At 41.4% G+C, this 25,639-nt stretch overlaps 1 protein-coding gene across 1 annotated transcript; it reads right to left on the bottom strand.

Moving 5' to 3' along the window:
- Positions 1–16,677: 16,677 nt before the first annotated feature.
- LOC110733357 lies at positions 16,678–21,813 on the bottom strand. Its single transcript, XM_021913389.1, has 5 exons — positions 21,534–21,813; positions 21,358–21,424; positions 18,643–18,691; positions 17,381–17,425; positions 16,678–17,036 (listed from the first exon to the last, which is right to left on the bottom strand). Exons 1-5 carry the CDS (start codon positions 21,732–21,734, stop codon positions 16,970–16,972), a joined length of 429 nt encoding a protein of 142 aa, XP_021769081.1. The 5' UTR covers positions 21,735–21,813; the 3' UTR covers positions 16,678–16,969.
- Positions 21,814–25,639: the final 3,826 nt, after the last annotated feature.

Genomic DNA, 25,639 nt, shown 5'->3' with positions numbered 1-25,639 from the left:
CAGCTTAATTCAGTTCTTAATTTCCTTCTCTTAGTTCAGTTCAGTTCAGCTTAGTAAATCAGAACAAGAGGCCCTTATTAGGTATTGAAAAATAAAAGTTGTCAATTCTGACATTCCAAATACGGGATATATAGCAATCTTGTAATACCACCTCCGTTTCATATTATTTGCAACGATTTGACCTAAAGTAGAGAAGAAAAATGTCTAATCGTTGCAAATAATATGAAACGGAGGTAGTATATAGTTTGATCATTGAAGGCGATGTGTTAGAATCAGAATAATTTAGGGAGTCTACTATTATATAGGAATGAATATTACTTTGATTAGAGATGAATCAAGAGCTAGTTTTAAAGAATCCAATAGATCAAAGTACGTAATTCAAATTATACGTACTGACCAAAAATGTGTAAACATATGAGATTCTTTATTCAATGAACACGATATAGTTTCTGTATGCTCCATAGAATTGAAAACAATAAAGACCAAAAAGACAAGAGCCATGTGCTCCTTACCTAGTCCATTCTAGATCCTCTGTCTACAATTTCACAATTACCATTTTTTTTTTATTTCACACCCTAGTATATCTTCCTTCTCATTTTGTGTAAATTATAATGCTTCATTCTAATCCATTCCTTAATGTTTCTTCCATTTAACACTAGTATGCATAAACTATTATTATATCTAAAGTATGATGAGTTGATCATATTCAACAAAATATTCAAATTAAACTAAAATCTTGATTCTAAATGAAATATTCGTTGTTTATCTATACATTTATTAAAAGGTGATAAGACATTAGTGTTGATATATTAGTATAACGTATGAATTGAATCCCATCTTCATCACTCTTTACATGTTCGAGATGAGTTGTTGGTGATGTTTTTGGTCTACTAGAATAATTCATCAAATACACGCGTCTTAATATAGTTTTGTATTGATGCACTAAACTTAATTTAACCTAAGATATAAATTATTTCCACCATCGATGACATGTACGCAGATCTAAGCTATTATAAATTTATAATCAGTGCATTAGATAGATCAAAGGTTTATAGCCTGTTGTTTCATGCGCGACTAAACTACATACCTAGCTTTAATTAATTTTGTTATATTATTATATTATACTTGGTATTTCATTTGCCGTATGAATGCAATGCAATATACATGTGCATGACTGAAATAAGTACAGTAGTTATTGTGTGTGAAGAGAAAGGTCGTCGATGACCGTTATGGAGTTGACAGTGCAACTAACTAGTTAGTTAATACTTTATAGTTGAAGTCTTACTTCAATTATGGGCTTCAGCTTCAGGCACATGATAGTCTTATATACACTACGTGTATTTTTGTAGAGTTAATTAAAATGATGCAATTAAAAATCTTTCATGATGACAATAATGAAATCAATATATTTGGTGAACACAGACCGATAAGATTAAACCGATTTTATTAACATAGCTAATTGAATCTTGGAAAAAAAAAAATAATAATTTATATTGAGGTTTTGAGTACATTATCATTGTCGGAGATACAAAACACTCAATGTACCTCGTAATCCCCGATCCAATTCAACACCGGATTTTACTTACTCCATACTAAGAACAATCAAATTTAAATGACATGAAGTTAACTTGCTCAATGTCATTTATGATACACTACTTGTCATGTTTTGTAAGTAATTATATTTATAAGTTATGTGACTTTGTGCCTGTTCTGATACGATTATTTTCAATTCAATTCAGTTCATCTCTAATAAGTTCTGTTTGGGTCCAATTTAGTCCAATTGGACCTAGGCATTAAATGATCCAATTAAAAGCCCAAGGTCAAGGTTCAACTCTCCAATTGTGCTAAAGTCAAAGGTCAGCCCACAAAGCAAGCCAATTGGGCTAAGGCCCAACCTCTCCATGTATGATGAGGTATAAAAGCCATCAATATTGATACATTTATTATGTTCATTGATATATTCTGAGATATACCATCAAAGCCTCAAGCAACAAACTCTCTTGCATAGTGTCCTCTTCTTACACATTGTATTGACTTTAGCATCGGAGGGGCCTTCCTCGGCAACACCCCCGAGGCTAGTTTACGTGTGTTTACTGTGCAGGAAACCTTCGGCCCAACATAACTTGGACCGAATCCAGCCTTCTCCGTTTCAGCGGACCTTCGGCAAGGTCCCATTGTTTTCACCCGAAACAATTTGGCGCCGTCTGTGGGGAAGACTTTCAAAAATCTTTAAGCCAAATTCCTAACCAAGATCATCTTGCAATTATCTTAGCAGCAATGGCTAAGAACCGCAAGAGCAAAAGCCTCCGTCAAGGAGCGGGCGAAAAGCCTAAAACCCCTACACCATCACCCTCGCCGGACCGGAACTCTCCCAAGGGTGCCGGCTCGGGGGAGGATCATACAAGGAGGATTCCCTATCTCTCGTAATTCATGACTCTCATTATAGGCCAAGTTACTCTCGGTCTAGCAGGGGTGAGTCCGATCATAGGACACATTTAGTGTCCCAAAGCCAACCATCGGCTGCGCGCCCTCATTCCCACACTCGGCCGAGGACCCCTTTGACGGGGCCCAGCTCGGAAGAGGTGGCAAGAGCGCTGGCAGTACTCATGGAGGCGATGAGGGCACAAAATATGCCACCACCTCGTGATCGAACTCCTCCGCATACCCGGCATCAGCGGAGGAAGTTAGACCATGATGGTGGGAAGCTTCCTTCCTTCCGGGAACTGGAAGAGTGGGAGGAGGATTCCTGGAAAAATGAAAAACAGAGGAAAAAGAACCCTCAATTTTTAAAAGGATCCTCATCCTCAAGACCAGAAGCGCATAAGAGCAGCAGCTCAGCTTCTCGGCCAGAATCTACTCACCGAGAACCTGAGACTGTTCGCAGAAGCGTCCTTGACCGACTCGGCGGCAAGGAACCGAGCGTGCGCAGTCGCCTCTCGTTCCCTGCAGGCGAGGCCCAGACTTCCCAGCCAGGGACGAAAACCACTCCTACCTCTCTAAGAGGGCGGAGCGCGGTCCCTTCGGCCAGGAACAAGGGCAAGGCCGTTATGCTACCCGCCAGTTCACCATTCGAGCAATGGATACTGGAAGAGCGCGTACCCACGGTTAAAATACCGTCGCACATCACATATGACGGGACCACGGATCCGAAGGATCACGTGGCCTCGTATGAGACTCATATGCATCTTTGCCCCAGATCCGAGGCGACTTGGTGCAAATATTTCCCAACCACTCTCAAGGGGGTCGCGCAAGCGTGGATCTCCAAGGGAGTAAGGCAAGGCTCCATAACAGGGTGGGATGATCTGTCCTCCAAGTTCAGGAGCAAGTTTTCCACGGCAAACCGCCGAGAGAAGACTACCGCAGAGCTCATGAGTCTGCAACAGGGGGAAACCGAAAGCCTCCGAGACTACCTGACCCGTTTCAGTAACGAGTCATCAAGCGTCTCCCAGCTGGACCAGGGGCTAGCCGTTTTCGCAATGCAGAATGGCCTTCAGCCCGGAAAGTTCCTAGACTTCATGGTCATGCATACCCCGCAGACCTTGGAGGAAGCTCTTAATGCTTCGGATAAGTTCATCCGAGCCGAAGAATGGAACAAAGCGAAAACCCAACCTCAATTCGGGGGAGGGAAACAGAGACAAATACCCTTGTCTGAAGGCCAAGGCCATAAGGCAAAGGGAAAGTCAAAGGCCCCGGAGCAATCTTTGGCCAGCGACCCAAAGAAGGAATGATCTGCCTCATACACAGGCAGATACGAGTCCTACACTCCGCTCTCTCTTCCACGCGCCAAAATTTACAGCGTGACGAAGGAGGAGCAGAGTTACCGAAAGCCGAGACCACTCCCAGAGTGGTATCAGCGAAAAAATAAAAATCAGTGGTGCGAGTTCCACGAGTCTTCGGGACACAACACTGAGGAGTGTATCCAACTGAAGGACCAGATAGAGGACATGGTCCGGAAGGGATACTTGAAAAAATACATCGCGGATCACCGCGAGAAAAAAGAATCCGACAGGTCAGCAAAGGACCCTCGGCAAGACCTCGACTTCCCCCGGAAAAACAGTAAAAAGCCGGAGGGGAAATTCCCTCCGATCAATGTTATCTCAGGAGGAATATACTCTCGGAGGGAGCACAAGCGACACCTTAGAGCTTTGACTCACCAGGTGAACAACGCTGACATTCAATCTCCCCAGTCGCCGGTGCCGAACATGACGTTCACAGTCGCCGACTGCCGGGGGATTACGTTCCCTCACGAGGATCCGTTGGTGATCATCGCCACGGTGGCCAACCACGACATCAGTAAGGTCCTTGTTGACGGTGGCAGTGGAGCAAACATTCTGTTCCGAAAGGCCTACAATCAAATTAAGCTGAAGCCCAAGCACCTTACGCCGGTACCCTACCCGGTATCCGGGTTCAATAGGGCTTCAACTTATCCAGATGGGAAGGTGACACTTCCTGTCACCATCGGTTGCGATGAGGCAGCCCGGAACGTCATGATTGAATTTTTGGTCATCGACGCTCCTTCAGTGTACAACGTGATTTTGGGGAGACCCATAATTCACGAGATCCAAGGGGTCGTCTCAACTTATCATCAGCTGATGATTTACGTCTCAGACGCCGGCTTCCCCGAAAGGATACAGGGCAACCAAAAGGACGCCCGAAGGTGCAACTACCTCAAGTCATCCAGTAGTCGCCCAGATGACGACAAGGATGAGGAGGAGAAAGAAAAAGAAAGAGAGCCAAGCACAAAAAAGCCAAAAGGCCTCAGTGCTTCGGCCCAAGGATCTGTGCCCAGAGAAAAAGGGCCCGAAAGGGAAAAGGCTAGCTCTTCAGCTGAGCCGCAAGACTCAGAGAGCCAGCCGAAGAACAAAAAGACTGGGACACCTGCTGACATTGGCAGCAGGCCAGATTCTGAAGAGTCCAGTCCATCAGCAATGGACATGGACCAACAGACTGAAACAGTTGAGTTGGCCGAAGGAGACGTTGAGAAATGTGTAACAATCGGGATGGACCTTGATCCGAACACCCGTTGTGAACTTATTCATCTCCTTCGGGACAACAGAGATGTGTTTGCTTTCTCGGCAGCTGATATGCCCGGGATAAGTTCAGACCTCATCTCCCATAAGCTTAATGTTGACCCGACGTGTCGACCAGTTAAGCAAAAGAAGCAGAATTACTCCGCCAATAAGAACCGAGACATCGCAGCCGAGGTCAAAAAATTATTGGAGGCAGGATTCATCGAACCTTGCCAATATCCAGAATGGCTGGCAAATGTGGTGATGGTTCAGAAGCCCAATGGTACATGGAGGATGTGCGTTGACTTCACGGACCTAAATAAGGCTTGTCCAAAGGATTTCTATCCCTTGCCGAGGATCGATCAGCTAGTCGATTCGACAAGTGGCCATGCCTTGCTTAGTTTCATGGACGCATTCTCGGGGTATCATCAGATCTTTATGCACCCCGACGATCGAGCAAAGACAGCATTCGTCACGAACGCTGGGGTGTACAATTACAAAATGATGCCCTTCGGATTGAAAAATGCGGGGGCAACCTATCAAAGGCTGGTGGATCAAGTTTTCGCCGATCAAAAGGGCCGAAACATGGAAGTCTATGTTGACGATTCGATCGTCAAAAGCAAAAAACTAGAGGACCATGTAAAGGACCTGGCTGAAACTTTCGCCACCTTGAGAAAGCATCAAATGAAGCTGAATCCGAAGAAGTGTGTCTTCGGCGTGAAGTCAGGGAAATTCCTTGGGTTCATGGTCAGCAAAAGGGGGATTGATGCCAATCCCTCTAAAGTCAAAGCGGCACTCGACCTTCCTGAGCCGAAAACGAAGCGGGATGTTCAGCGGCTCACCGGAAGAGTGGCAGCCCTCTCGAGGTTCATTTCCAGAGCTTCGGATAAGGGGTTACCTTTCTTCAAAGCCCTGAAACTCCCGAAAACAAAAGAGCTCGTTTGGGAGGAAGAGCAAAAAGACGCCTTTAAACAGCTTCGGGAGCATCTGGCTGAACTCCCAACGCTGGCTAGCCCAGCTGAAGGAGAAACTTTATACCTATATGTGGCCGTTAGCCCTGCCACCATCAGCGCAGTATTGCTGAAGGAAGAGAGTAAAAGTCAGCAACCGATCTACTTCGTCAGTCATACACTGACGGATGCCGAGACTCGCTATCCACTACTCGAGAAAGTTGCTTTCGCAGTAGTAGTAGCTGCTCGGAAGCTGAGGCCCTATTTTGATTGCCATCAGATAGTGGTCTTAACTGATCAGCCGTTGGAAAAAGTTCTCGGCAAGGTTGAAAAATCTGGTAGGCTAGCCAAGTGGGCTTTTGAGCTCACCGAATTCAGCATCAGCTACCGTCCGAGGGTTGCCATTAAGGCTCAAGCTCTAGCGGATTTCCTGGCCGAATGCTCATACCAAGAAGCGCTAGACAGTGAAAAGAAAGTTTGGACCGTGTTTACGGATGGATCTTCCACCGAAAACGGTTCAGGGGCAGGAGTAGTGATAACTTCTCCCGAAGGCAAATCCTTTGAGTATGCACTAAAGTTTTCTTTTAAGGCCTCGAACAATGAAGCCGAGTATGAGGCAGCAATCGCCGGCCTAGAATTGTGCATCTCCCTGGAAGCCGATCATGTCTGCTTAAAAACAGACTCTCAACTAGTTGCATATCAGATCAGTGGCAGCTACGAGGCCAAAGAGCCCTCCATGATAGCTTATCTTGCCAAGATCCAATCAGTCATTGCAGAGCTGAAAACTTTTGAGGTTCAGCTGATCCCAAGGGGTCAGAATACTCAAGCCGATGCACTCTCCAAACTTGCTAGTTCATCTCTTACCGAGCTGAACAGATCTGTATATGTAGAAGTGCGTCGAGAGAGAAGTGTCGACGAAGCACCTGAAGTGTGCTGCGCTGACCCGGAGCCTAGTTGGATGGACCCCATCCTAGCTTTCAAGCTTCGGGGAGAAACTCCTGAAGATAAAGCTTTGGCCTCCAAGATGAAGAGAACCAGCTCTAGGTTCATTGTCTTCAGGGGGGAACTTCTGAAAAAGTCCTTCTCAGCCCCATTGCTGAAATGCGTGGGACCAACAGATGCAGATTATATTCTACGGGAGATTCACCTCGGCATCTGTGGGAACCACCTTGGGGGAAGAACCTTAGCCCACAATGCATTGAGGGCTGGATATTACTGGCCCACCATGATCGCAGATGCTAAGGAGCTGGTTCGAAAATGCGAAAAATGTCAAAAATACGCTCCAGTTATCCATCAGCCAGCAAGGGATCTTCAGCCGATCCTTAATCCACTCCCGTTTGCCCAATGGGGACTGGATATACTGGGACCATTTCCAGAGGCTGTGTACCAGAAAAAATGGCTGATAGTTGGTGTCGACTACTTCAGTAAATGGATCAAGGCCGAAGCAGCCTCGAACATTACAGAGCAAACTGTCAGAAAATTTATCTGGCAGAATATCATTACTCGATTTGGCATCCCGAGAGTATTTGTCTTCGATCATGGGAGGCAATTCGATAACTTGCCGCTGAAGCGGTATAGAGATCAGTTCGGCATCAAACTGGCATATTCAGCGGTATGCCACCCGCAAAGTAACGGACAAGCCGAAGCTGCAAATAAACAGATCCTAAATGCCCTCAAGAAGAGGGTGGAAGATCAAAAGTCCAAGTGGCTGGAGGAGCTCCCTGGAACCCTTTGGTCCCTTCGGACAACTGAAAAAGAGGCAACGGGCCACTCATCTTTTGAACTAGTATATGGTGCCGAAGCAGTCCTTCCAGTGGAAATTGGCTCTGAGAGCCTTCGAGTGCACCACTTCTCGGCTGAGAATGAGCGACTGATGATGGAATCTCTCGATTTCCTCGACGAAGTAAGAGACTCAGCCCCAGACAGAATGGCCGCCTATAGGCAGAGAATCATCAAATTTTATAACCGAAGGGTCCATGCAAGGCCTCTCAAAATTGGAGACCTTGTCCTTCGGAATGCTGCTGCAGTTCAGAAAGGCCGAATCCATGGGAAACTCTCAGCTGCATGGGAAGGACCTTATGAAATCTATGATGAGATTCAGCCAGGGACATACCGACTTCGGCAGTTGGATGGAACTGAGTTGAAAAATCACTGGAACGCTGATGTACTGAAAAAATACCATGTGTAAACCCTTCGGGGCAGAACAATCTTTGTAAGTACATTTTGAACTAATAAAAGGCCTTGGAGCCGCCATTTATATAAATGTTTACTTTTTATCCTTTCAAAATTTTCTTTGTTCTATCTACTCTTTAAGGGTTTTTTATTCAGCCTCGTCTGAAACCTTCGCCTTCGGGTAACTGGGTTTCAGATTGCTGACAAAATCCGTCTTTTTAAAGAACACTGGTCTTTCAGCTGAAGTCAAACTTCAGTAAGACTTGTTCTCCAAAGACATGAGTCCATGGACAATTATGGGATATTGCCTTAACTGAGCCTTGTATCCCAGAGAGCCATTATCCGAAACATTGCCTTAAGTTGGTCCTGTGTTTCGGGTATCCATTTTTCAAAGATAGACAGAAAATCAAGGATAACAGCAACAGTTGAAAATTTTTAAATCAGCCTCGTCTGAAACCTTCGCCTTCGGGAAACTGGGTTTCAGATTGCTGACAAAACTCGTCTTTTTAAAGAACACTGGTCTTTCAGCTGAAGTCAAACTTCAGTAAGACTTGTTCTCCAAAGACATGAGTCCATGGACAATTCTGGGATATTGCCTTAACTGAGCCTTGTATCCCAGAGAGCCATTATCCGAAACATTGCCTTAAGTTGGCCCTGTGTTTCGGGTATCCATTTTTCAAAGATAGACAGAAAATCAAGGATAACAGCAACAGTTGAAAATTTTTAAATCAGCCTCGTCTGAAACCTTCGCCTTCGGGAAACTGGGTTTCAGATCGCTGACAAAACTCGTCTTTTTAAAGAACACTGGTCTTTCAGCTGAAGTCAAACTTCAGTAAGACTTGTTCTCCAAAGACATGAGTCCATGGACAATTCTGGGATATTGCCTTAACTGAGCCTTGTATCCCAGAAAGCTAATATCCGAAGCATTGCCTTCAGTTGGCCCTGTGTTTCGGATATCCAACTTTCAGATGAAGTCAATCTTCAGTAAGACTTGTATCCCAGAAGCATTGCCTTCAGTTGGCCCTGTGTTTCGGATACCCATTTTGAAGAAATGAAGAAATTGCTTATTCAGCTGAAGTCATACTTCAATTTCTGGGGGGGGGGGCAAGAGGCACTATCAGTGCAAGTATGTTCGGCAGAATTGAAGAAACAAAAACAGTAAAGCATTCAAAAACAAAGCAACTGAAGAAAAGAGCATCAGATTAATAATTCATGCTCAGAAATTGAGCTACAAGTTCAATTAAACTGTATCGGCAGCCGCCCACAAGCGGAAAATAACAGCTGCCGAAATACGTACATAAGCAAAAAAATAAACTGTTGTACGTTAAGGCAAGCTGAAGCAAAAAACAAGGCAAAAAATTCAGAAAGCGGCAAGTCTAAAGTTAAGCGCATGATGAACCGCAAGATTCTGAAGACGACTGCCCGAGTTCCTATGCTTCAGCCTGAGGATCAGACTGATCAGCGTTGAGCCCCATGGTGGCCTCAGCCCCAGCAGCAGAAGAAGCAGGCTTTGCACTCTGCCGAGCCTCCCTTTCCCTCTGTTCAGCCTCCAACTCCATTCTCTCAGCTTCCTCTTCGGCTTCCTCAACCTTAAGAATTTCAGCTTCGACTAGAGTTGCATACTTCATATGAGGGTCTTCGGGATTCTGGACCCATTCAGCACATTTAGACCAGTCCAGCTTCGGTTCAGCATGAAGGCAGACTCTTTGGCATACTCTGAACCCGTTTCTGAAACCCATCTCATATTCCTCTTGGGTATAGACACGGACTTTGAGTAGAGCCTCAGCATCAGCCAGCTTCTTCTGGGTCTCCTCCAAGTCTTCCTTGGATTTCTTCAGCTCATCAGCGAGCTTGGAGGAGGAACCTTTCAGCTCATTCAGCTCCTGCTGAACTTGGGAAGCCTTTGTCTAAGCCTGGGCCACTTCAAGTTTTTTGGTCATCAGTTGATCCTCGGCCTCATGGAGTTTAGCTCTCTGAGCTTCGGCAGCAGCAGCAGCCTCTGAGAGTTGGACATCTCTGGCCTGGAGCAGCTCTTCAGCAGCCATTCGGCTGGCTTCAAGAGCTTCTAGACGTTGCTGCACTTCAGCTTGTGCAGCAGCTCCTTCCTGAATACGGCTCTCAACAGCAGCCTTGAATTTGGAGACGTCCACTCCCATATGCTCCTGGAGGAATTTTTCCCCTTCCATCAGTGGGGGAAAAACTTCCTTCTCCATAGCGTCGCAGAAGGTTTTGAGGGCTTCAGCAGCTCTTTTCTCGTATTCCTCACCCTTCTGCTGCTTCTCTTCAGCTGCTGCTTGCTTCAGCTTAGCAAGCTTTAATTCCTCTTCAGCTACCTTCTTGTCGTGCACATCAGCGTCTACCCTATCTTGTAGGGTATCTATCAGCTCTACAGTGAGAGTCTGATTGTGGACGAACTGAAAACAGGAAGACAAAAAAAAATAATAAATAAAAAAATATATTTATAATAATAAAAATAGAGCTGTATTTCAGAGGAAATGAAGACAAGGAATATTACCTGCATCATCAGCAGTTGGTTAGACCTGGCTGGGTCAGGAACTGATCTGCTGGATTTGCCCATCCCAGCAGTGGCCTTCAGCGACCAGATCCTTGCCCTATCTACTTCGGACATGCCAGCAAAATCGCCGAAGTAGGCTGCAGCTCCTTCTCGGTTCTGACCCCATATGAGGTCCCAGATGTGGTCTGGGATTGGAATTCGGGGGGCCGAGAAACCCATTTCTCCAGATTGCAGAGTCTGGAAGGAAGGGAAGGATGACGATGGAGCTTGATTAGCTTTGGATGGCTCAGCATCATCCTTCTCAGAGGAGTCAATTACTATGACCTCCTCTTCTTCAGGGGTGAGGACGAAAGCCTCAACCTCTCTTGCGATGTCTGTCGTGAAGCCCTCAGCACTGGACATCACGGCATCCTTGTTTTCGTGCTCAGCAGCACTCTCCTTAATTTCTTCTTGGACCCCTCCCTTAGATTCGGGAGTTCTCTGATCCACCTCCATCTCAGGAGGTGGCGGAGGGGTCTTTTGAGGTGATTGGGGTGGTGGCCGGGGAACCCTCGGCGATCCATTGCCTTCCTCGGGTTCCCTTATTGCAACGCCGATGGTTATCGGCCTCCGCTGAAAGTCATGAGGGCCGATGATGGCCATCCTTCGGCGCCTTTTCTGAAGGGGCTGCTCGTCCATATCTGAGTCTGAAGACTCTCCTTGTATTTGGTCTTCGGGACGAACAGGAGCTTTCCCTTCTCTATGTCTGTTACTCTCTTCAGACTGTAACAGACAGGGGGGAGGAAGAATGTGAGTAAAAAAAAAAAAAAAGAAAAAAGAAAGACAAAGTTAAGTCTGAAAGCTCACCGAGGTCTTCAGCAAAGCCTCGTCTTCTTCAGCTGCCCTAGCTGCAGCTTCTGCTTCAGCAGCTCTGGAGGACCCTTCTCCTCCTTCGCAAGCTTCGAGAACCCGTGCAACCTCTTCGGCTGTACGAACAGCTTCAGCTTCTTCGTCCAGCAGCTGAAACCAGGGGTCTCTCTTCTTCCACCAAGGCTTCTGCCTCTGATACAGAGCAACAGCCTCAATTTGGAAGTGGGAAGAGTCTAGATGAACTTCCCTATGCCTCGGCTCAGTGATAGACGGGGCCCGTTCAGTTACAACTCGTTCTCGGTTGACACCAAGACGAGCGTAGTTAATGCCAACGTTGGTCTCGTCCCGCTCTGAAAAAGGAAAGGGGAAAGGTCAGTTCAGATAGGTTGGCACAGCATAAAAAAGCGAAGCGAGAGAAGAAAAAGAGATAATTAAAAAGCCTCGGCCCCAGCCGAAGAAGCTTACCATCCTTAAACTTTCGGCTGAGGCCAACAGCTGCTAGCATGTTCTCTTGGAAAACGTAATGCGTATCGGGGAGCCAAGTCTCCGGGATATGCTGCATTCGGCCACTGCCCCCCCGGTTCGGCAGCTTGCCGAAGATATGTTGCTGATCAAGGTTCGGATCCACCCCGTTATCTGCGGGGGGACCTAGACTTCCCATTTCGGGATCAGGCTCAGCGAGGTACCGGGGAGCGCTGAAGACGCAAGGGTGGCCCGGATCTGTGGGTGCCCTAACCCAAATCCATTGACCTCTCCAGTCCTTGTCTGAAGAGTCGTTTGGCCACATAGTTAGGTATTGGGGCCGGGACTCAATCCGGTACCACCCAGAACCATGGCTTCCGTGCCCACTTTGAATATTTGGCACTAGCCGATGGAGCTTTTTGAAGCAGTGCAGGTTCGGCACATACTTGAAGAACTTGCAGACCCATAAGTATGTCATCACCCTTCGGATGCTGGTGGGAGTTAACTGACATAGAGAGATGTTGTAATGGATCAGCAAGTCTCGGACGAATACGTCCAAAGGGAACCTCAGCCCGTACTGAAGTTGTCTTGTGTACACCCCCACATACCCCGGGGGTGGACGATGGATTCTATCGGATGCCGAGGGCATTCGGCACCAATACCCATCAGCTTCAAAAATGCCGTAATGCAACTCAATTTGCTCGGCAAATCGATATTGATCGGCATTCTCCACCCACCATGAGTAGGGGCGGTTCTTTATCATGGCCGAAGCAACTTCGGCATTCTCCCATTCTGAAAACCCGGGGAGGATATCCCAAAGGACAGCGGGAACTTCATCATCCCGTCCAGAAGCGCTCGGCTCCTCCGTTCTCTGAGGAGGAGCCGAGGAAAGGGGAGTCGCCCTAATCCCTTTAGCAGGGTCAGACTCTGGCCTTTGTCCATTCCAGGTCCCAATCCTGTTCCTAGGATCGGGAATCGGCCTTGCTCTTCTTGGAGCACGGGCTCTACCTCTAACTCCTCTTGCCATTGATTATTTCGAAGAAAAAAGTCGAAAGAAAAGGGGAAGGAGTTCGAATTCGAAGAAAAATAAACTGAAATCAAAGGAATTTACCTTAATCGGAAGCGAAAGTTGCCGATTTACGAGTTCATAGTGGCAAGTCTCAGTTTCTAAGCTTAATGCTCGGGGAATTTGCGAAGTTTTGATGCGGGTTCTTGGTTTCTCTCTCGAGAATTCTGGGTTTGTGTTGGTGAATAAGTGAGGAGAGATGACGCGCCTCTGTTTATATCTCCAGGAATGGGATACGAGGAGTCTGCGTTTTAATTTCTCTTAAATACTCCACTAAGTAACCGTTAAACACATGATCTTGTGATTAAACTGCCCATTATCCGTCCAACTTCCACAATCATCCGCCTTAACCGTTGTTATCTCATTAATTACGGTTTAAATTCAAATTTTTGGATTAATTAAATCATTTACTTCCCTCCTTTTCTGAATTAAATCAAACCCGACCCGTCATCCTTCCAAATCGGGTCTGGGGGGCAAGTTGTTTGGGTCCAATTTAGTCCAATTGGGCCTAGGCATTAAATGATCCAATTAAAAGCCCAAGGTCAAGGTTCAACTCTCCAATTGTGCTAAAGTCAAAGGTCAGCCCACAAAGCAAGCCAATTGGGCTAAGGCCCAACCTCTCCATGTATGATGAGGTATAAAAGCCATCAATATTGATACATTTATTATGTTCATTGATATATTCTGAGATATACCATCAAAGCCTCAAGCAACAAACTCTCTTGCATAGTGTCCTCTTCTTACACATTGTATTGACTTTAGTATCGGAGGGGTCTTCCTCGGCAACACCCCCGAGGCTAGTTTACGTGTGTTTACTGTGCAGGAAACCTTCGGCCCAACATAACTTGGACCGAATCCAACCTTCTCCGTTTCAGCGGACCTTCGGCAAGGTCCCATTGTTTTCACCCGAAACAAGTTCAGTTCAGTTCAGTTCACTTCAGCTCTAATAAATTCGTTCAGTTCAGTTAAGCTTTAATAAATTCAGTTCAATTCAGCTCTAATAACTTTTGTTCAATTCAGCTCAATTCAGTTAATGAGACAAACTCTTGTATATGTGCAGTACATATATACCACTGGTGTAGAATCACCAATTCTACTATAAATTGCAGTTGGACTAGATTGAGAATGAATGAGAACCACTTATGTAAACAAATAAATGGAGAGGATCGATCATATGTAAAGGCAAAACGATGGATCTAGGAACATAGAACGTGGAAAGGTGAGGAAGACTGGAATCTGGAATCTCAGGCGCAAATAAATTAAAGTAATGGAATAGACAAGATTGTATTGGGTGCTCTACTTGTTTGTTCATTACCTAGGTCAAGTGTCAGTCAATTAGTCAAACTGATTTTAACTAAGGACCAAATGTGGTTTGTCCCTAAAACGGTTATAACGGTTGATGAAGTAAAAATACTTCAATACCTACACTTTCCTATTTCATATTACTATTTTATAAATTAAGTTACAAATGTTTTTTTTCATTATTCTTAATATAATTACCTTAATTAATTCTAACGAGAAGAGATATGTAATCATTACTTCAACCGAGAATATTACATATTCTCCACCCAGACCACTAAATTTTCTTAATGCAGCATTATTTTGAAGATTCTTATAAAAGAGTAAAATGAGACAATTTTAGCGTGATAGAATGATGACTAACAGTTGATGTAGATATCTAAGAATTGTTGCTAGGAATAAGTCCTAGGTAATAAAAGCCCTGAAGTAGGCAACATCTAGCTAGGGTTGCATAGCAACGATATTCTACGATAGACAATAAAAGTTAGTTGTTGACTGTTGTTTGGTTTATGACAAACATGTTCATGTGATATGGCCGGGCACGCAAATAACGGAATTTTATGGGATTCACACATCATCTCATCTTCTTGTAAATCGTTAAAACTTTGATTCCAAATGCATGGGAATGGGAAATTTTAACGTACATCCATTTATTTGTTTTCTTTTTTGTTTTGTTATAAAAGCTAAGTTTGATGATGTGATGGATCACATTTATTGATATAATAGGTTGCTAGTGAAAGGGAATTGTATGCGAGGGATGTCCATCTAATTAGCATCGTTTTGAGGTGAAGTTGATTGTTCATGTAAAAGGAGGCTTAGATAAGTTAATGAGGTTCGGTGTTGCCTGCCACCAACATCATGGATGGATGGTTACGATACCGATTTTGGTGGTCGTTTGTGAGTTAATTATGGTGGTATGTATGGTGTGCTTAAAACCATTGTATATGGTGCATTCAATCAAGAACACTAAAGAGATAGATGCTTTCACAAAGTCACACAATAGCATGCATGCACGTGAAGAGACATGTGTATGTTATGGTGGATATATGTTACGTGCAGTGCCAACCTACACAATGTCTTAAAAAATTGAACGAAATAACAGGAGTATCATCAACAATTCAACACTTTGACATTTCATCTTGTTCTTGTACATATGTACTATCATATTGTTAATTATCAAAGTTTGATATTAATATAACTACACGATTAAGGGCATGTTCGGATTGACTGACTGAACTTAACTTATTGGAGCTGAACTTATTGAAACTGAGTTGAACTGAACTGAATGTTACATGAGAGAAGGAAATTAAGATTTGAACTGAACTGATTTGAGTTGAACTGTACTGAAAATAATTTGAAGAGAACCTGCCTAAGTGTTGTGTTTTTGCCTTTTTGGTCACCAATTAGCATACTATAGTGATTGAATACTGTACACTTACTATAAACTTTAACAAATACTATGTATACTAGTAATACATGTACATTAGAATTTGGAGAAAAAAAAAACCATAATTAATAAAACTGTTGGGTTGACCTAAAAAGTTATCAATAATCCTTTTTGGATTGGATTCTGCATGGTAATATTTTTTTCAATAGTATTAGTTTGCATGGCAAACCATTTTTCAATTGTAGCGCAACTCGTGTAAGCTTGTAGGATATGACTGACTAGCTATTATGGGAAACACAAACATGAAATAGTGTGAATACAAATGATGGGAATCAGTGGGCAGGGTAAAAGACCCGCATTTGTGTCAGAACTCAGAACAGGCCAAAAATAAAGACCAAACCTTATTAAATATTTTAAACTCTTGTAAACATTGGTAGTCAACATTTTGATAGATCAAGCCTTTGTCTCCAATCTTTCAGATTAGTCCCAACTCCCAACTGCTATGCTACTATGAGCATCCATGCACTGCTGCAGCTGCAATTGTGTTTTTCATCTGTCTACTTTGTAGGATCCGGCTAGGAACGACGTTCGAGATTGCCGGTGAGGTAAATTGACCAAGTGACATCCAAATTGCGAAGCACACAAATCACAAAGAAAAACCCAATATTGAGCATGCAGTATAATTTAAGTTCAAAATTTTAGCACAGAAACTAATATATAGAAAAACTATGTTAAGCCTAACTCCTGTCTTCAGCTAAGTAAGAGTTGCTGCATTACACATGTGTTACCCCTATACAGCACAATTTACTTTCGATTGACCTTTCATGAGTTTCATCCAACATATGATTGTATGCCCCTACCACAGTACCACTGTCCCATCGTTAACATGTACTTGTAAAAATACACACTATACTTGCTCAAAATAAAACACATTCGAATACTAAATAGACCAGTTCACAGAGGATAGAGGAACATAAAGCATTTTCAAGTTATTAATCGATAGATTCATCTAATTACAGGCAGTTAAAAGTATAGGTTAGATGTACTTAATCAGATACAAAGTCAACAACCCAAGCATAAACAGCAGGACAGTAGATTTGTAATTGCTCGACTTCAAAAGACAGGGTGATGACTGACGATCTCTATACAGCAACACCAAATTACCTAATTCAATGTTTATATGACAGTTTCAGAATAGTCAAGCAAAATGGTCCAGCTTTAGTGACCTGCATGAGTCATCAGAATGATGAAAAAGGCAGATCATGTGATTCGGAGGAGTCGGCTGGCTGCTGAGTCCAAAGCATCTACATTTCTCTTGAGGATTTTTCTGTAGTGTGATTAAGGATGCCATATGGCCATAATACCATGTAAAGAAGTAAAAAGAAGCAAAGAAGAAGGGAAAAAAGGGGGGGGGGTGGGATCCCACAAGAAGTAGTTTTCAGAGAATTAGATACTTCAATTGGGTTTTTATTTTATTTTTTTATTTTTTATAAAAGGTGAAAAAGTTGGGAGCTAACGCGTTTGACTGTGAATACTCCCTGAACACAAGACATTCCTCCTCATAGCGAAAGAAAAATATAATGTGACTTAGATGCACAACCCTTGGTAACAGTTTTCAAGAAATGAGCCAAAACAGATCATATTAGTGAATGTCCCCAACAGCAAGGATACAAATGAGCTGCTAAATCATCAATGCCTTTCATCTCATCATTTAACCTGCAAGACATACATGAGAAAGAACACATCACAAATCGGTGATCAATCTAATTTTTCAGTAGACCAGGTTATAGCAGAACTAAGCAACTGAAAATTTGCCAAAACCTAATCAGAAATGAGACGGGAAAGCTACCAGACTGAAATCACAGGTTACTATGTCATGAAAAAGTAACATAAAAGTGCTCGCTTGAACTCCTTAATCACATAAGTGACGTCGGCTACATGAGCCAACACAAGAACTTCCCAGAAGGTCACCTATCCTAGCAGTATTCTCAATCATTGTAGCTCATGTCATGTGATGTGACAAAGTTTTAAACTGGCTGTCACTGGCCTACCGTAATATAAAAGTGACATCTAGAATAAAATTGTACAAGTTTTCTATTCATAACCTAATGCAGCAAGGTCAAACAACGCATTGGGATTGTAAAAATGTGTGCTGTAAGGCCAAACATTATAATCAAGTACGAATCTTCAGGAGTGGTGAGGTGAGGAGGGAGGTTCAGCAAGGTCAAACGGCACATCAGGAATCAAAAAGAGCAGCAAAGAAAAGGTGTGGACAGCAAGGTCAAAGGGCACATCAACCATAAAAGGTCTATTTTATGGCTATTTCAAAATTTGTTGTAGCTGTAGGAAAGAGATTCAAGAGATGATTCTATTCACCAACTTGATATTGTGGGGGTCCTGTTAAGTGACATGAATCCTTCATTGGATTTCCAAAACCAAACCCACCCATTACTTACCATTTTTGATGCAAGCATGGGTTGCTAATATAATTGTTTAGTTGTTCACAATTGTTCATATGGTTGGCGAGAACAATCATTATTGATGAAAAATCATCTCACTTTCCCCTATATATCCCATACCCCCTTAAGTCCCTCCCCCTTTTTTTGTTTACCCATTTCCCTCTTTTTAATAAAATAAGTTGCATAAATAAGTATTAATATTTATGAATAAAAAACATAAAATTGATAAACACAAACCACCCTTCCCACAGGGCCACAACCATCTAGACCCATTTTCAACTCATAACATGAACATGCCCAAACTCCGAATAATAGCACACTAGGACCCCAGGAGCTCCCCAAAAAAGGAAGTTGACATTGACTAATATTCTAGAACAACTAGACTCATATCTGCAAAAAGGAAATCAGCAATTGCAGTAGATGCACAGACATGGATTTCAAACAGGAGTTTTAGCCTAGACATAAGATACATACCTGATACATGAGTGTATAAAATGATTCCCTCTTGTTGCTGCATCAATTGCTGCAAAGTGCAGAAAATGACAGTTATAATTGGGCTATATGCAGTCACAACTGAAGGCTAAAACTTAAAACCTCTTTTGGTGATTTCCTTTCATGTGTTTTGAAAGAACAGAAGTATAACCAAGGAAAGCATCCCAAATAAATGAGATATAAACATATGGTCTAAGTTATCTCATCTAGACCAAAATGTACATCATCAGCTTTGTATTCTTCACGCATCAGTTTTTACCACAAGCTACAATCTCACAAATGACAACAAACTCCTAATTCCTAAACCATACTCCTTTCTACAATTCTACCACATAATACCATAAACTACAGCACCAAGCCACCCAATAAACTCGTGAGCCCTTTTCGAACTTCTGAGAATTGCAAGCTGTAGTATGTAGCTATTGTGACCCTAAAATTCCTGTGTGTGCAAAGGTTTAGATGCAGAATTTAACTGGTTTAATCAGCATCATAAAACATGGTTTGTAATTTGCAGGTTCTAGATTCTACAGAGAGGATGGAAGAGTTGAGAAAATAGACGAGACAGAGGAGAGGAAATGATCTTTCAATATGTATATGTGTTACTGTAACTCTGTCAGGAGAAGGAAAAAAGAAAAAAGAAAAAAATTAAAAATATATATATAAAAAAGTAGTCCTCTATACAACACTTAACAGAAATCTGAGTTAAATCTTGTCTAGCATGGCTGCATGGGTAAGGAATATAGTTTTCAAAATCTACAAAATAAAAAGGCTTAGGAAAGTGAGCCTCTGGCAATTTCTTTGCAGACCGACAACAAGACCCAAAGCAGAGCACAATCCTTTCAATCTAAACCATTCCAGAAGCACAGGGTGTGATGCAAAGAGCCCAGGTATTCGAGTTATGCATATTAGTAGACTGTAAGTATCTAACAAACATATACATCAGCAACGACAGACAAACATTGTCTGTTTGGTATAACAAGGAGTAAATACTGAAAAACTGAGACACCGGGTATGCTATAGATAGAATAAGGGAAGCTTGGCATAACATAGGGTGAGGCCTGCTATAGATCCTTATGTAAAGACTCATTTAGCTTGTATACAGTGGATTAATGCAAGGAATCAATATTTGAGGGAAGGACATATTAGTCATAGTCTATTAGTAGTAACTTGGGGGATAAGCTAGAGATTTGTTAAGAGGGATTTATTATAAATAGACCTAATTAGGAGGAATTAAGAGAAGAGAGTGAGTGTCTCGAAAGCTCATATTATCCATGCTAATTCCTAGCAATTAAATGGGGATAGCCGTATAAGGAGGTATTTTCATGTTTACCTCTTCAGAAAGATTTTTGTGCAGAAAGACATTATTAACCTTAAGTTAAAGCAGATCCCAAACAATCGGATAGAAGATTATGATACAATCTATGCCGGCTCTTTAGATATACCCTTCGAAAACTATTTATCCCTTATTCTTTCAAGGTTCTAAGTCTTTCTAACAGACCAATCACGGCTATCAGCGTTAGCATTGAATCACTTATTCTAGCTGAAAGTACCAGACAAATGGAAGAGAAATAAACATTGTATTTTCTTAAATCAGAGAAGGCAAAGTAGTAGAAGGTGTACGAAAAAAGACATAAAATGACAGAAAGAGATAAATCAAAGGAAGAATTGTACTAAATTGAGTGGTGCAATTTTCAATACTAAACGCCTTATGTGCTTTCTTACCAAAAGAATATCCGAGAAACACACCAAAAACGTATCTCTCCACCAAAAACGTATCTCTCCAAGATCAATGAGTTGAGATGTAAAAGAGATATTTTAAACATCTTAGCTTTCTAAAGGTTAGTATTCTGCCTCACAGGATTTCGTAGGGTGTAAAACCATTCAAAAATTCTTGCAAATCTGTCTCTATGAGAATCTTACATTACTAAGCTAAGCTCCAAGACATAAAGTTTGTTGTATAATTGCTTCGGTAGATTAATGTTGTCTACACTCTTACTTGAAATGCTTAAGGCATCCAGTTCAATATAAGACCTAGCAGTCTTGACTCTGCCAGTCAAACTGAGTTTCAACCATTAATTTAAAAAACTAGATGAAAGAGAGGCATTGCCCTTATGGCCCGTTTGGTAGCCAGTATTATATGGCAGTAATGGGAATGAACTTGTAGTGAAATTCGGCAAAGGAAAGTAACATATGATGTCCATGGGAATGTCATTGACTCATTTCATTCCAAAACTTGTGTTTCATAAAATTGCATTCAAATCCATACCACTTCACAAATGGCAATGGATATAATTTATTCCCAGATACGAACTAGACCGTTAGAGCACGATTCTTTGTACATCACTGTTCTTACAATTTTACAGTACAGATTTATTCCTATTACCTCCAATTATTAATTATTACCGGATACCAAATGGGCCATTTGAGCTAACCAAATATATCCCAATATATAAACCATAACATCAATAACAATTGTATATCTGTGAGTTATTTCAACCCCAAATCTCCTTTTACTTTATGTAGAAATATGTTTGAGTTGTTATCTACCTTGCACAATCGTTGCTAACAATTGATTGGAATTTACAAATTACACAAAACCAATTACATCAATATTACTTCACATGATTGGCAATAAAAAGAAAATGAACAATTGATCTTAAAATGAAAGTCCCAGAAAATTTACTGTAGAAAATATACCTGACTCTTGAAGCTTGCCGGCAGCATCACTAAAGCATTGGATATGATCAACAGAAGTGTTGGTAATCTAATCATCAAATCCAAAAACCCCAGAAAAATGAAGTTAATTAACAAAAACCCAGATTAATTAAACAATTCCCAATTAAAAAAGGGATGATTTTGATCAATGGGTGTACCTCTGAGAGTGCTAATCGGAGAGAAGCGAAGAGAGAGGTGTAGCTCTCAGCAATGGCGAGGGAATCTCTCTCAACTACTTCAAGGGCTTTGAAGAGGTCTTCTTGGTTTAAGGTTTTTGAAGCTTCCATGGCTTCTTTATCCTCCGTTGATGAATTATCGATTGAACTCATTGAAGCTTCCTTGGCTTCGTTATCTTCCATGTCTTTTACTCACAAATTGTTTTTGAAATTTTGGAGTTCTGAATTCTAATAACTTTTTGAGGCGTTTGGTAGGAGTGAGATTAGGTGGGATAAGAAAGTGAAATTAATATAAGGGGTAATGATAAAAATAATGTATTACCTTCGTTAGAGGTTAGGTGCAACGATTAGACATATTCTTTCTCTGTTTTATGTTAAATTGTTGCACATAACCTGTAATGGAGGTAGTATTTCATTATTTGGATTGGGCTGGGATAGAGATGTCGATTCAGGTAAACGGGTCGTATTTAGGTTGGTAAGAGTGGGTCGGGTCAATTCGGATTAATTCCATAACCTATGTGGGTCGGGTTTGGGTTGGGTCATGCTTGAGTCGGGTCACGTCGGTTCATACTTCTTATTGGGTTTGGATCGGGTTTAGGTCGGGTTAATAACAGGTAAGGTTACATTCAGGTCGGGTGAACAATATGTCGAGTTTAATTCGGGTTTTCACGGGTTAGGGTAATTCTCGGGTTCGAGTCGGGTTCGGTTCAAGTCAATAATTTGCGGGTTAGAATCAGGTCGGGTCATTCTCGGGTTCAGTTTAAGTCAATAATTTGCAGGTTATAATCAGGTCCGGTCATTTTCAAATCGGGTCATTCTTGGGTTCAAGTCGAATTCGATTCAAGTCAATAATTTGCTGGTCATAATCAGGTTGGGTCATTTAATTTCCAAGTCGGGTCATTCTCGGATTCAAGTCGGGTTATGTTCAAGTCAATAATTTGCAGGTTACAATCAGGTCGGGTCATTTCTAAGTCAAGTCATATTCGGGTTCAACTAACTATAAATAAATAATTATCATTTTTATCAAGCTAATTATTTCCTTTGACTATAATATATATGGCAATATACTAGGGAATTATAGTCTATAATTTAGGAAGATTATTATCTCCTTTGACCATACAACAAATATATACTATATTTAACTCTTCAATTTGAGGATGATGCTCCTTTCTTTTGCTGGCCTATACCGACTTGGTCTCCCAAGCTAGACAAAATGCTTTGATCAACAATAATAACGTAGTCTAAATTGCATTTAATGTGATTTGAAATTGGGTCAGGAATAATTTGGGTTGAATTTAGGTCGGGTCAATAACAAGTCGTGTTAATTTCGAGTCGAGTTAGTAACAGATCAGATTGGGTTGAATTTTTGGATCGGGTAAGTAATAGGTCTCGTAAAATTCGGATCGGGTCAATAACAAGTCGAGTTTAATTTGGGTCAGGTCAATAACAAGTCGGGTTGATTTCGGGTCGGGTTTGTAAAAGGTTGGGTTAATTTCGGGTCGGGTTGAATTCAAGTCAGGTTAATTAGTAACAAGTCGGGTTAAATTCGGGTTTTGACAGATTAAAACAGGTTTGGGTCAATTTCGATTCAAGTCGGGTTCGATGCAAGTTAATTAAATTGGCTGTTGTAAACCGGTAAATCGGTGCAAGTTGTAAACCGATAAACTGGTCGTTTAAAGGCAAATTGGATGGTTCCACCCACCCAATTGGACTCCCGGACGTAATACGGACCATGAAAAACATTTCGGCAATTTTTATTTCGAGCGAAAAAAGTCAAAAATTTCCTAAATTAAAGGCTAATGTCCACGTTTTTTGAGAAATTTTAGAGGTTTCGGGGCCTAATGTCGCAAAGTCTTGAGATTGTAGGGAATACATCTGAGGGGTCATATAATTCCGTTTGAAACCATATATGATCATTATATGTTGTCATAGATGTTCGTGGTAGGCTTGATTTAATTAAATCGGTGCAAGTATTAACCGGTAAATTGGCCTTTTAAAGGTAAATTGGATGGTTACACCCACCCAATTGGACTATCGAAGGGTATTAGGAACCATGGTAAACATTTCGGCAACTTTTATTTCTAGGCTAATAAAAGTCGAAAAATTCCAAAATTGAAGGCTAAGATCCACGCTTTTTCAAATATTTTGGAAGTTTCGAGGCCTGGTGTCGAAAAGCCTTGGAATTTTAGGGGATACATCTCGAGGTCATATAATGTCGTTTGAAACCATATATGATCATTACATGTTGTAGGGGTGTCCATAATTCGGATATAATCCGAAATCCAATCCAATCCAAACGGAATTATCAATTCGGATCGGATCCAAACTTTAAATCGGATCGGATCGGATTTAGATTTTTTGGAAATTTAGATTTTCGGATTGGATCGGATTGACCCTAATTGGATCCAATCCAAACCGAAAACCGAATTGTAAAACTAAGTTTGTATAAATATGGACTTCTGTATATTTTGAAGTTTAGCTCAAATACTTACTACTACATAAAATAAATTAGAGAGACTTTGTATTAATTAATTAATGACTTGACGTTGAACTATTTATTTTAATCATGATTTTGAAGGCTTTTATTTATAGTAAAACTTTATTTTTATAATTGTATTAGGTGCTAAAAAATAATGTATTATAATTTGGATTTTCGAATCGGATCCAAATAACCGAATTTTAATTCGGATTGGATCGGATTGGATCAAGAGAGAAATTCCGATCGGATCGGGTCGGATTGGAAAATTGAAAACCGAATTATATTTCGGATTGGATCGGATTTGGACTAAATCCAAACCGAAAACCGAACGGACACCCCTAACATGTTGTGATAAATGTTCGTGGTAGGCTTGATTTAATGAAATCGGTGCAAGTTGTAAACCGGTAAATTGGATGGTTACACCTAGGGATGGCAACGGGTCGGATCTGGACCGGGTCCGGATATACCCAGATCCAGATCCGTTTTAGGATCCAGATCTGACCCGGATCCGTCGGGTCTAGAAAATGAAGACCCGGATCTAGATCCGTCAGGTCCAACGGATCCGGGTCCAATATATTTTGCCTAATTTTTTGCAAAAAATGTAATTTTTGGGTCAAAAAATTTATTTCAAACTTACGTTGTTGGTTATTAAGTTCAATCCCAAATTAACCAACTTATACACTCATATTTTGAATTAAAATTAAAAACAACAAAAAAAAATACGATGTTACATATGAGCTAGTGAAAAAACAATGATGATGTATATAATATGAGCATCTAAAATTCTGGTTAATCTTTATCATTACTAACATTATCAACATTTTTAATAAAGAAACAAACCATTTTAGTTTTTTTTTAATAGGAAAAATAAAAAAACGGGTCCACGGATCTGGATCTGGGTCTACGGCCCAAACCCAGATTCAGATCCGTTTTTGTCAACAGGACCCAGATCCGACCCGGATCCGTCGGGTCCAAAATTTGAAGACCCAGATCCGTGAAAAACGGATCTGGATCCACGGATCCGGGTCGGGTCCAGATCCATTGTCATCCCTAGTTACACCCACCCAATTAGATTCCAAGAGGGTATTAGGGACCATGATAAACATTTAGACAATTTTTATTTCTAGGCGAAAAAAGTCAAAAAATTCCAAAATTAAAGGCTTAGGCCCTGTTTGATTTACCTTAATTTTGCTGAATTGAAATTATTTTTACTGAACTGAACTTTTTTTTCTGAACTGAAATTATTTATACAGAACTTAAATTATTTTTACTGAACTGAAATTATTTTTACTGATTTTCTATTATAATTCTTCTTTAAGAAAACTGAATTTTACTGAACTGAACTTATTTTTACTGAACTGAAATTAATTTTACTGAACTGAACTTATTTTTACTGAACTGAAATTATTTTTACTTAATATTATTTTTTTAAGGTTAAGAGAATAGGGCCTTAATAGTTAATATCCACGCTTTTTGAGAAATTTTGGAGGTTTTGGGGCCCGGTGTCTAAAAGCCTTGAAATTTTAGGAGATACATCTCGGAGTCATATAATGCCGTTTGGAACCATATATGATCACTATATGTTTTATAAATGTTCGCGGCAGACTTG

The sequence above is a fragment of the Chenopodium quinoa genome, unplaced genomic scaffold (genome assembly GCF_001683475.1).
Source record: "Chenopodium quinoa cultivar QQ74 unplaced genomic scaffold, ASM168347v1, whole genome shotgun sequence".
Classification (NCBI taxonomy): Eukaryota; Viridiplantae; Streptophyta; class Magnoliopsida; order Caryophyllales; family Amaranthaceae; genus Chenopodium; species Chenopodium quinoa.
The sequence above is the reverse complement of the archived record's forward strand: the minus strand, read 5'-3'. Positions and strand labels throughout refer to the sequence as shown.

Coding starts and splice junctions, on each gene's coding strand:
- LOC110733357 (XM_021913389.1), bottom strand. CDS start 21,734: ATGGAAGATAACGAAGCCAAGGAAGCTTCAATGAGTTCAATCGATAAT. Junction 21,425..21,533: donor TCCGATTAGCACTCTCAGAG/GTACACCCATTG, acceptor TTTGATGATTAG/ATTACCAACACTTCTGTTGA. Junction 17,426..18,642: donor TTTATACACTCATGTATCAG/GTATGTATCTTA, acceptor TATGTCTTGCAG/GTTAAATGATGAGATGAAAG.